At 34.5% G+C, this 13,741-nt stretch overlaps 1 protein-coding gene across 1 annotated transcript in view; it reads left to right on the forward strand.

Annotated features, from left to right (window-relative positions):
• LOC106459131 (basic phospholipase A2 caudoxin-like) overlaps positions 1-3,675 on the forward strand; it is a 13,945-nt gene extending 10,270 nt beyond the window's left edge. Inside the window, exons 2-3 of the mRNA XM_013918717.2 lie at positions 178-287; positions 3,405-3,675. Of these exons, the coding sequence (XP_013774171.1) occupies positions 178-287; positions 3,405-3,523 (229 nt within the window). The 3' untranslated portion in view covers positions 3,524-3,675. The remainder of the gene's footprint in view (positions 1-177; positions 288-3,404) is intronic.
• Positions 3,676-13,741: the final 10,066 nt, after the last annotated feature.

Consider the following 13,741-nt stretch of genomic DNA (forward strand, 5'->3'; position numbering starts at 1 on the left):
TTTGCGCGAAATCCATAACAAACAAACAATCTATCATCTGTAATATCATAGTTTGTGTTTATTAAACGTTTCTATGTACTATGTACTAGCATTTCCACTGTGTGTTTTTCCTTTGGGAAGTACATACATATAAAAGTCAAGTTACTGTGTACACTTACTGTACTTTCTTTCCTCTAGATGCTGCCTAGAACACGACTGGTGTTATACTTACTCTGACTGTCCGCAACTGTTGATATATTTCGTGTCTTACCGATTTGAATGCGTCGCTCCTGGATATGCCCATTGTGGTGAGTATTTGTCTTTTTTTTTTTCTACTAACGAATATTTAATATTTATAGTGGTTTGAATCTTTTTGTGTTTTTGAGAATTGAAAAACAATACCTATAAACTAAGCTAATTACTTTATTAACAGTCCTGGCTCTCGGAAAGTTTTTATAGAATCACAAAACTAGATATATGGCAATCAAAACACCACAGTGACCTGAGCACTCTCGAAATATAGACTTTCTTTAAAATCAAGGATGAGTTGGTAATTTTCTGTAACACACAAAAAAAAGTCAAAGTTATGAATATTACATAATATTACATAAACTCTTTCACTACTACTGGTTCATACGTCTTCCCCTTTCGAGCTTGCCACTGTCATGTATGTGTGACACAGACTACTTAACTCTTTCATTACTACTGGTTCATACGTCTTCCCCTTTCGAGCTTGCCACTGTCATGTATGTGTGACACAGACTACTTAACTCTTTCATTACTACTGGTTCATACGTCTTCCCCTTTCGAGCTTGCCACTGCCATGTATGTGTGACACAGACTATAGCTTTTGTTTTAACCTTGAAAAGTGTGCTTAACCTCGTATGAATCTGAAACTTTGTACCACCATAAAGATAGTTTATTACCCTTCAAACGTACCAAAATTTATCAATTTCAAAGATAAGATACGTTTTGGATTTCGCGCAAAGCTACACGAGGGTTATCTGCGCTAGCTGTCCCTAAATTGGCAGTGATAGGCAACTAGTCAACACCATCCACCGCCAACTCTTAGGCTACTCTTTTACCAACGAATAGCGGGATTGAGCGTCACATATAACGCCCCTATGTCTGAAAGAGCGAATATGTTCAGTAACGGGGATTCGTACCCGCGAACCTCGGATGGCGAGTCGAGCGCCTTAACCACGTAAATAAATATTAAAGTGATGTCTTTTTTGTTTTTGGGTTTATTTTATATTTAACAATAAACCTGGCAATGAAGAGTTGCTTTATTTATAACCGTGACGACGAAAAGACTAGAGTCGATGTCGTCAGTTTTAATGTACAGAATTAAGTTGTCTACGCCTCTGGCGTCACGTGTTAATACGACAATAGAACCAGGTCAAAACTATTTACATTTCTTACGCTGTATAATTAAACAACGTTAAGTAGTTAAAAACCACGAATGAAGAATTTTATATGTTCACCGTTGGCAAGGGTAACTCGTCATATGAACGACAATAATTGTTCTAGGGACGAACCACTGTGACTAGGGATAATGGCAAGTCTGCTACTTTTGCTATTTAAATTGGGCCCGGCATGGTTAGGTGGTTAGGGCACTCGAGTCACAGTCTGTGGGTCGTGGGTTCGAATCCCCGTCACACCCAACATGCTCGCCCTTTCAGCCGTGGGGGCTTTATAATGTGACGGTCAATCACACTATTCGTTGGTAAAAGAGTAGCCCAAGAGTTGGCGGTGATGACTAGCTGCCTTCCCTCTAGTCTTACACTGCTAAATTAGGGACGGCTAGCGCAGATAGCCCTCGTGTAGCTTTGCGCGAAATTCCAAACAAACAAACTATTTAATCTTTCGTTCGATTTTATAACCTTGTAACTGCTAATTGAATGTAAGTCTACCTCGCAAATATTGAACACGTTACGGTTTGTGTTTTTATTTCCGAAAACTTTGCTGTGATCAATGTGTAAGTAGATTAAAACAAGAAACGTATATTGTGTTGTAAAAGACAGCGACTGATTACTTCAAGTAGTTAACTGGTGATACGTTGTCAGTGCATGTGATATTATCACCGTAATCTCATTTCAAGCAGCTTTGGAGAGTATTCCCCCGTAACTACGGTCTCAAGAAAACCTAATGAGGCTTTGACCTTTGACCCACTTAACTTAAAAAAAATGGCAGGACGTTTCTAGGGTGTGTCAAGGACAAGTCAATGTAGGGTGCCCTATATTTGGTCCAGCTGTACTATCGGTCTGTAATTTAATAAGTTCCCTCTCTTTTATTTGGATGTTAACAATATATATGAACTCAAAATATATTACAGAACCACACTAAAACTGATATATTTAGTAATGGTATTAAAGAAGAGCCTGATGTCCCAGCATGTTGTGGCGAAGAGCCCGAAGCGATAAAACGATTTAGAGTATAATATGGAGAGAAAAAAAAATGTCGGGAAGAAGATCCTGAAGTTTCAGAATATCATGGGGAAAAGCTCTGAAATTACAGACTTTTGTCGCGAAGCGTCTGAAATAACAAAACCTTGTGAGAAAGGGATAAAAAGTTGTGTGTATGTGGGTGGGGGGGAGTGTGAGATGTTAGAATCTTTTGTAAAAACGGGACATATTGTACTTGTGTGTAAATACCTGAATTGCCGAAGCCTACGATGTAATAATTACATTATATGTAAGTACATGAACTGTCGAAGCCTGCTAATGTAATAGTTTGTATTGTGTGTAAATACCTGAACTGCCAGAAGTCTGTTTATGTAATAGTCACATGATATTTAAATACATGAATTGCCGAAGCATACGATGTAATAATTTGTACTGTGTGAAAGTACTTGAACTACCAAGCCTATTAATATTATAATAATACTGAAAAGGTTTAAAAATATATCGTTTACACATTACACATTATTACTGTATTTAGTATGGAAATGTCGTTACTTGAAGTGAGCTGTTAACGATAATTATCCACACGAAATAAGTTTACGCAGATACAGATACGACAAAGAAATAGTTCTTAATTGTTTATTTATAAATAATTCCAAAATATAATGATTATTACACTATATAAAACTTTTGTGCAATTTTTATGCTAGAATTTGGTGTTCAATCCCAGTAGTTGGAACAACACAGAATACCAATTGTGAAGCTTTATAGTTAATAACAAACAGACATTTTTGTTTTTTTACAAATCCTCACCATTTGCACCATATACAAAATAATTCTTATATCTAACTCACCTTCCGCTAACCAAAAGTAGAGAGAGAGAGAGAGAATCAAATTGGTATAAGCTTATCTGTTAACTTGTCAATGATCAAAGTGTCAAATATTGTAATATTAAAATACTTATGTTGTATTAAATGTTACGTAACTTATGATAACGTATAAATATCTTTTGAAAACTTTCAGAGAATGACCACTCCATGTCCACCGACTGTGCTGCTCAACTCTGTGAATGTGACAGAGTTTTTGCTCATTGTGTGAGTAAATATTCCTGTCCCTCGCATCGTGCGACCTGTTTGTCTTAATCGTCATCACTGTGTGAGTAAGTATTCTTGTATCATGGGACCTGTTTGTCTTAACGGTCATCACTGAGTAAGTATTCTTGTATCGTGCGACCTGTTTGTCTTAACCGTCATTACTGAGGAGGATATTCTTCAACCTGGTTCAAGATCAGGGGGTAACAGAACAATATGTCTCATCTGGAGACTGGTGGTAGTGAGACAAGACCGTTGAATCAGTCATACACAGTGTTAAAAACCATAGTGCTCCGGGTAAATCTTTTATCAAACAATATGTCTCATCTGGAGACTGGTGGTAGTGAGACAAGACCGTTGAATCAGTCATACACAGTGTTAAAAACCATAGTGCTCCGGGTAAATCTTTTAGCATCACACTTTCTTAGCAGCACAGTAGGCGATTAACGTCGATACTGACTGTGTTACTGGATCTGGTGGCAGGTTAATGAAATCAGAATCTCATGTAAGAAATGTGTGTTTTTTCTTTGTAATTGTCGTTAGAAGAGCATGGGATATATGGGATATATATGTTTTGTTTTATCTCAATCTATACCTAACGGAACTTAACGCGTTAGTATTATGCACAAAAACAAAATTGTTGTTTCAAAATATTTAAATATAGAGGAATACATTGTTGACACTTTTTTTGTTTACAAAGATAGTATCAATATTCAGTGTCTTATTCTGGCTATCTGATATCTTCCTTTTTCAGTATTTACTATCGAGAAAACTGTTTTGTAAAGATGCAACAACAGCCCAGAAACTCGTTTAAATACCAACATGAAAACGATCTATTTGTATCTTAAGAAAGCACTAATATAATCTTAGTTTAGTTTTATTTTCTGCCAGTTTTTAAGATATTCATTTTAATAGTTAACTTCTTACATACATTCAAGTGAATAGAATCAACATTTCTGTTCAATCACACAAAAGAAAAGCATTAAAAGATAGATGGCAAAATTCTATAAACATCGCGGAGAGCTCATCAGGAGTTGACCCATTTTCCGCCATTTTTGTCCAATCACACGCACACAAAAAGAACATACACATACATAGACGCTCTGAGTGTAAAAAACGAAGTTAGTACGTTTCCAGCTCCGCATGTTGTGTTTACGAAAGTTATAAAATGCAAAACGTTTTTTTTTTTTTTTCGTTTTACAAAGATGACGTTTCGAACAAACAACCTCTCTGGACATCGAGATGCGAAATGACGTAGCTAGATCTGACGATGGGCCGTTACTTAAAACGTTATTTTTATAATATAAATATCCTACTTACAGATTAATAAAACCTTTCTCAAAAAACACAGATCATTGTGTCGTATAAGCAGTTTTGTATGTTTTGTAATTCTTATTTAGGAATTTGCCAACACAATTCGAATTGCTGTGGCTTTATTCTGTCTTGTATACAAAACTAGTCAGTTCCCCATTACCTACAATGAAAAATTGATACTTCCTAGTAGTAAGTAATAGTTAGTCATAAAGAAGTGAAAAAAAAATATTGTTTCTGTTCTTGTACTTTTTGTTTTTGCAAAATAATATGTAACAAGGAAGATCTCAAACGTTAACATGCCAGTATGCGGTGCGTTAAGTAAACGGACGGACGTTAACATGGCAGTATGCATTGAGTAAACGGACGTACCTTATTGTCGTTATATATGATTTGAGAAGTATTTTTTCTTCATTAGACAAGTAAAAAAATGTTCATTTGTGTTAGGCTAAATATTACGAAAGGGGTGATTTAAGGCAGAGTGCCGTCGTAGCTTTGCTTTGTTAAAATTTGTAATTTTCTAAGTAAAACATTACAATATAAAAAGTGTGGAAATAAATTACAATTCAGGCTGACTGAAACGTAATTTGAAACAAAAACCACCACATGGAATATATATAACACGATACGTAGATAAAGTGGATGTATCTGTTATCTGTACGTCAATTTTTGACGCTTACACTTTTTGACCGATCTCAACGAAACTTGGCATGTATCCATAGAGCCCCCAGGAAAGTGTCACAGAGGATGAACTTTCGGATCTGACCAATGGGGGTCTCTATGTGTTCCCAGTGCTATTCTTTTGATCTCTACCAAACTTCGAAAGCAATCTTAGGATACCCCAGGAGGGTTGGCGTTCCGATCTGGCTCATTATGCCCCCCCCCCACCCACACACACACCCGAGGGCCACTGTGTACCTTCTACTTTTTCATTGATCTCTACCAAACTTCGGAGGCACCCTTAGGGCACCCCGGGGACTGTCAAAAGGGATTGTCGTTCGGACCCTCTATGTCACTCCCTTGGAGTCCTCATATGTTCCCCATGTGTTGAACGGGTACATCAGCTAGTGTAATTATGATTTGATAAAATGAAATATAGTTAGAACTAATAAATATTTTTTATGATGTGGTAGTTGTCTTTAACGCTGCTTTAGTATAGATTACATTTATCTTAAATATTATGTGAGTAGACTACCCCATATTTGCTAGCCGTTAATTGTTTTTGGTTAATTATTTGTTGCTGATATTAGATATTATTATTGTTGTTAGGTTTTTTAATATAATTTTTTATTACTACTTAAACAATTTTGTAAGGTATTTTCTTATCCAGGATAACAAGGTCTGAGTAGTGTAAACTATCGTAAATCGTGCTAACTTGATAAGGCTTAGTTAGCCCTAATAATATCTGGAGCGAGTATACAGGCCTACATCCAACACTATTGAAAGTATAAATTGTTCACTGAATTTTGAAACCTTCAACAAGTCATGGGTTTTGATTAGTTTTGAAAGTCTGTAGTAATTTAGTGAGATTTTTTATCGCGCACATTTACTTTCATGAGATACTTTGTTGAAAGCGTTGAAGCATCAGGCTTAAACATACAACACATTAACTAAAGCAGATACTAAGTAGGCCTAATAAGTTTACCTTCTTTATTTCTATGTTTCAGTTACAATTAGCCTATCTAGCCCAACCCAGAAAGTATGGTAAAAATTGAGATTCATAATCAGTAAATCAATTATTTCTTTTTTAATGTTCAGTTTTCTCGCGGCACTTGCTTGTCACCCCCCTCCAAAAAAAAAAAAAAGAAGAAAGAAATAAAACTAGTAATGACGATACAGTTGGAATTATTAATTTAATTTTTGTATCTAGCATTTTCAGTTTCAGTTTATCAAGTAGCTCGATGAGCACGTTCAAGTTAGCACCAATTGTTTTATATTTAATGTTTCTTTTTACACATTGCATACCTAATTATTGGCGTCATTGCATTTTATTTCGGAGGGGGGGGGGTGGTTCTTTAAAGTGATGTCTCTTCCTTTTCTTTACTTTATTAACTTTATTATATTACTTTATTATACACTTAAAACTTTACGTAATACGCGAAATTGCTTTTAGGAAGTGCAAGTAAGTAACATCACTTCAAGAATGAGTAAGTCAAATAACAATGTACAGATTATCTTAGTACATGAACCATTAGTAACATGTAAGCTTCCATTTTGCAAGTATAACAATCCATGCAGGATGTACTAGACAATGGAGTTATAGCCTGTGAAGGATATTGTACCAGATAATGGTGTTATAGTCCATGTAGACAGTTGTACCAGATAATGAAGTAACAATCCATGCAGGATGTTGTATCAGACAATGGAGTAACAACCTATGCAAGCTCTTACTTTTTTCTTACAAAAAAAGAAAAGAAAAATGTGTTGTTAATTATCCCAATCTGAAACAACACGATAACACACGTACTTCCTCTCGGATAAATTAACTTTTGCCTTGCAATTCAAAACGTAAGCACTGAATAATTTCCTCAAAAGTGCTGTTTAAAATAATTTTTGCGATAAGGAAGTGTAAACTGCATTGCTATGTGTTAACTACATTACATGTAGGCGAGCTGCATACCTAACCTCAAAGTTCAAGAAATACTGTAAGTTTTCCAGAACGTCCTAGTTTATCGTGGCCATTCAAAATACTGACACAAAGACTGGTTTGTTAAAAAGAGTCAAGCTCTTTTGTATGCATTCCTGCATGAAAACACAAAAAATATCGAAACAACTCACAAACTGTGAATTATATGTAGCCAAAACTACTGTTTAGTGTGGTCTATAAACCACGGGTAAGAATACTGAAAAAAGGGATGCTTAAAATCATTGAACAAACTAAAATATACATTTTCACAAATTAAAGTTTTAAGTTTGCTGAAGTTATAAGTGATAATAGAACATAAGCTTTAACCTTGGATCTGTAATTATGCCGGAAATGTACTTTCTAAATAATAAACGAACGTTGTTTTTTTTTTTAATTCTACTAATTTGTGAACTGTTTTAGTGAATTTTTATTCTATCAGTAAGCCTTGTATAACTGCCAGATAGCTAATCTTTTGTTTTATTGTTGTAAATTGTTAAGCAAATATTATTGCCTACAGATGTTAATCACTAGTGAATATGTAAAGTGTTCTTTTAAAAGTAAGTGATTAGGCAATTGAAGTCAATCTGATCGTGTTTTTTTTTTCCAAATCAATCACATGTTTTAGGTTGTGTGTTGTTGATAAAAACATTCGTCCGTAATCAAAGAATGCTTGTTAGAAATGTTTAAACTGATGCTTCAGGTAGCATGTGACTGTAATATAATTTTAGCGCAACACAAAGTATTCTTAAAACCACTACAGGGTCTGTTTGTATATTGAATATTATCTTTAATTAAAAATATATTCGTAATGTTCATCTAAGCTATCTCTATCAAATGTTTTAGTAAAATGTAGGTTTAACCATTTCTTATCGATTAGACTGAGAATATACTCAGCTAAATTAGAGGTATATACACTTAATTATATAAGTATTAACTGTTATTGCTATTGTGAAATTTTAGAAAATTAAGTTATGATGTCTTTGTAAAATAATTATACCTGCAAAAGTGACTTGTAAAATCAGAAAAGATTGTAATAAAATGTACAAAACAACAAAGAATACTGTTATTTTAATAAATATTTTATTTGTTGAAAGTATCAATGACTGTTATTTCTGGGATTTGTACATTTAAGTTGAAATAGTTAAATAGTTTGTACAGATATTTATTATCTTCAGAAGAAAAAACTTGATTAAACAGCAAAAAAAAAAAAAAAATTCTGAGACTGCTAAATGAACAGGGCAAAGACCCCAAGGCTCAACCACGACCTTTCTCAGTTTATAACTGCTGACCACAATTAGGAGTACCCGCTGCTTACCGAAATTGAATGTTATGGTTATAATTACCCTGCATCTTAAAGTTAAAGGGTGTTTAGCAGCATATCGCGGCTCGAACTTTGGATCTCTGATATATAACCCAGGTCGCTAACCTGTAGATCATGTCTTGCCCTACTACTACTTCAACTCCATTAAAGAGTTAAAGTTTTTTGTAAAATAGGTGTATAAAGAGGAAAGAAGTTGTAAAGAGGACATTTATCATATATCAATAACTTTAAGTGTTCTTTAACATTTTTATAATATACTTATCGAAACACACACAGAAAAAATAGCGGTTTGATTTCTTAAAGAGAGAGATAAAAACATTACAATAAAATTTATTTTAAAATATTCCAAAGTAGGAGTGAATACGTTTTAGGGTAATGTGAGCTAAGCCTGCCACCTTAACTTTGAATGCGGTTTTTACCAAATAAGATAAATATTACGAAAAAGCAAAATGTTTTAAAATGAATCCTTTGTTATTATAAATGCCATTTCTAGTTAAAATAGAGACTGAGTAACGATATGTCTAGATATTAAATCAAATTATCTTCTTGTGGTTAGGGCCGTTTTATCTATAGGGTTGGACAAAACGGATCCCCAAGATGGGATGAAAGGGCTCCATGAAAAATTAAAAGTGGTAACCTTACATCAAAGTTTCAGAAATAAAAAAATTAAGTCGCGCTTCAATTATTTACGTTCGTTCCGTCCACCAGTGTGTTTAAAAACGAGGTCACATGAACAATAGTTACATATAATTATCTTAGATGGCAGCACATCATAACTGTTAATAGACAAGAGTAGCCGTTTCACCGTCTTATCTTACTTTCCCCCATACACACTTTACGTTTTCTTTGCGTTCCATGTTTGCAACAAATAATTTGAGGAACTTCTTTACAAATAAAAATGTGTTTATGAGAGATTAGGTGAAAACGAAATGGACCATTAACGTATGTTCTCCCAGACAAAGGGTGGACGAGAGAAAGTTTAAATGAAAATATGGAAAATTTTGTTCAGGATTAGAGATAATAAAGTTAGCCCTAACACAAATGGATTTAGTTGTGGTGAAAACAGGTCTATGTTCATCGACAATGGGGAAGAAAACCATACCAAAAAATGAAAAGAAAATTGATAACTATGTATATAATCACATCCTAACCATTGGACGTGGGTGTGTGAATTTGGTAACAGTATCCACACCTTCAAGTCGATCAACATTATTTTTACTTTATAGAACGCTTGAGCTGACGAAACATGATTCGTTATGGATATGATATTACGTCACATCTCTTTTTCACGGACTTAGATAGATGTCGTACAAGAACAGCGCGCGTAATATGATTTTAAGTACATTTTGCTTATTGTATGACACTGTAAACTGTCCCTAATAATCAACTGATAGACTAGAGTGATCGAACAGTGAAACTAGACCGTCACTCTTATAGCACACCCAGGGCCCCAAAAGTGCGGAGCGTGTTTTGGGGGCAATGGGCTGCGGATCATGAATCCTAGAATTTACAGTCCGGGGATGCTACTACCTAGGACACGTCTGGATCCAGAAGAGAAGGACACTTAAGACTATCTGGAACTCTGAAACCAGTTATAAACCAACAAAACTCGGGTTTTCCGTTTTCTTCTCTTATTGTGAGTCGGGAAGCAGATTAGCAATAAGAAACCTAATGTTTGATTAGGAGACAGCTTAAATAACAGAACAGAGCTCATAAGATTTGCTGGTATGGAGCGAAAGGTTTCATCGGTGTTAGATATATCCCTTGTGGAACACTACACGAAAATTTGAAAAACAACAACAAACTAATAATAATAATTTGAGCTAATATGAACGCTATGTTCCTAAATTAACTGTGTGCCATGCCTTTCCAGGCTAAGTGGATTAGATTCATTTCAAATATCCTCAGTAAAACTATTTCTACTGCTACTGCTGTGCTCAGTTTGAAACTGTCTTGATTGAGACGTAGAGTGTTGGGGTGAATTAACTTTTGAGCGATGGCGAAATTGCAATTCACGTAAACCCACGTTTAGCGGAAACGAAGGGGGAGATTAATATTCGCGCCATTTCTTATCTGAACACCTTCACTTTATAAGTGAGAGAGCACTATTTAAAGATCATTTCTGAAATATTGTGGTTTTAGTGTAAGAACTTTACGCTATTAATTTGGCTTTCTTCCGTTTGTGTTTCTCTCTTTGAATTTTCTTTGAAAAACTGTTTTCATGCAAACAAAATTTATCTAGAATTAACCCTTCTTTCAAAAAGACTTTCGGTTGTAAACAAGTGACTTGAAAGTCAGCATGAGTCTATTTTCACAGTAAAATAGAAATTATTTAATTAGCATTCAAAAATTACGAGGATTTTGTTTGTTTTGAATTAAGCACAAAGCTATACAATGGGCTATCTTCCCACCACGGGTTTCGAAACCCGGGTTCTAGCGTTGTAAGTCAGCAGACACACCGCTGTGCCACTGGGGGGCGAATTACGAGGAATGACGAGCTAATAAGCATAGACTCTGACAGCCCTCGGTTTCTCAACAAATTCTTTTGGCTATTTGTTATTTCACTGTCTTCCCACAGAGGGAACCACCAGTCGAGAAAGTTTCTCTCACTCTCTCTTCTTTTGCGTTGATCAGATCGTAAAATTATTTGGCAGGCAAATTATATTATTAATGTCAGCAATGTGTTAAACGGTAGCAGGAAATTTATGAAAACTAAATAAAGATAAATACTTTAAAGGGAGACAAAATTATACATATATTTTTTACAGTTATATGAAATTGCATATAAAGAAAATGGCTGATTGGTTCTCAGTATGGATTTATCTATGATTTGCATGAAATTAATTACTATTTGGACTGTTGTTTTATTTTGGTTGACACGTCGGTTGTGCAATTTTGAAACTTTATAATGGAATGTTTTGTTTTTTCTGTTTTAGCGCGTGTCCCCTAGTGGCTCAGCGGGATGTCTGCGGACTTATAACACTAAAAACTCAATACCCGTAGTGGACACAGCACATATATCATATAGTGTAGCTTTGTTCTTAACTACAAACAAACTGTTTTAGCGCAAAGCTACAGGATGTGTTATCTAAACTCTACCCACCACGGGAATCGAACTCCGGATGTTAGCACTGCAAGTCCGTAAACAGTGGTCTGCAGTAGCCAATTTTATATCTCGGTTTTCCTTGCAATTGTTTTACCTTTATTTAATTTCAAAAATTCTACACTCTCAGATAATATATAGTTGATGTTTCTAATACTACCTTGCAATGTGGGTAAAATTACGTTACGGCTTGCGTGTTATTATATTTGTTGCTAGGACAACGAGTATGACGATGGTGAAGGGGAGATCTTATTCATTCCACAAACACCAGATAATCGTGAATCAACTAGCTGAGTTTTACTAAACTCATCGCTATAATTCTATGCATTTAGTGCATTCAGAAGTAGGGTAGTAATCCAGATCTGAATCGTTTCAAATATTCTGAAATCTTCTTGATAAAAAAAAAAATCATTCCTCCGGTACCTCAGCGGTAAGTGTGCAAGCTCAAGACGCTAAAAAATCGGGTTTCGAAACCCGTGGTGGATAATTCGAAGCACCTACTGGATCCGTGTTCAAATACTTGTCTACTTTACTGTCACTGAAGTTAAGTTCACGTGATACATGCCTGTATACATGAAGAATAAAGGTGTAAAAAAACTAAGGATTCCATGGTTTTCTAGAGGAATTTAAATAAAATATATAAATCTACATGTATGTAAATCTAGTTAGACATGTAAAATATTTGGTTGGGTGGTGGTAAGTCAACCCTCTAATTGCCTGCCCATAGCAACACAACATAGTATGGTGATCGTACCCATAGTGAGAGACATTATAAGTGAACAATGAGAGAGACGTCTTGTACTCAGTGACTTTGTTATTCAGAGGTCTCACGTTTAAGTCTCGATTCTTGAGTTTCTTTTCACTTATTGGCTTTCTTCTGTTTAATATTTAAATATTAGTTTTTACGGTGTTTATTAATAAAATTAAGCCTCATAAAATGCTGAGCTGAGAAGGAAACTCAAAAATCCGTAAAAAATGCCAACGAGGTTTTTTTTTTTTTTTGAGGATGTGGTGGTTTAAAAGTAATGAAAAAGCGATATTAAAATAAATTTGCACTTAAAATATTAAAATGACAGACTTAATAAAACAATACGAGCAGTGGTTTAATCTAGTTGCGTCAGGGAACGTTTTATAAAGTATATTTCTTCACTAAATTAGGGACGGCTAGCGCAGATAGCCCTCGTGTATCTTTGCGCAAAACTTAAAACAAACAAACAAACAAATTGAAATTCATTTATTAATCTTTCAACGGAGATTTTACGTATATTGGGTTGTCTTAAGTATTAGTGATGTAATAAATATAAAAACATTCAGACTTGTTTGAAATTGTATGTATTCGATCTAACCTTGTTCTTACACCTCTATGATTTTTGAATCCGCAATGGACAAATTAAACAGAAATGTGGAGAAAAACTTCTACAGTGAACGTGATTTTTATCACCAGTTTTAACTATATTCTTACATTTCTTTGTTGACAAACTTCACAAATATCTTGATGACATAAAAGACTCTGAGACACTTGGTTCATCCTCTTATTTCTTTATTTCAAATCTTTTACTTCGAATCGATTAAACTTTTAACATATTTCATATTTTCGTGCTGAAAATCACTATATTAATTTACCAGTTGGGTTAATAGTAATGTAATATATGTATATGTGTGTGTGTAGACACCAACATCCTGTATATAAAAACTAAACATCAGAAAAATTAACACTACAGATGTCTTGAGCAGAGCAAAAATACTTGTTAATATGTTAATAATGGCTGGAGACGGCTTGAATGGGTAATAAAGAAAAACTTTAATATAAGTTTAACATAACAGCAAATGAACAACTTTTCCACAAGAATTTGAAATCATCATCTTTGTCTGAACGTTGTAAATTTGCGGGTATGTTTAACTTATATT

The sequence above is a fragment of the Limulus polyphemus genome, unplaced genomic scaffold (genome assembly GCF_000517525.1).
Source record: "Limulus polyphemus unplaced genomic scaffold, Limulus_polyphemus-2.1.2 Scaffold566, whole genome shotgun sequence".
Lineage (NCBI taxonomy): Eukaryota > Metazoa > Arthropoda > Merostomata > Xiphosura > Limulidae > Limulus > Limulus polyphemus.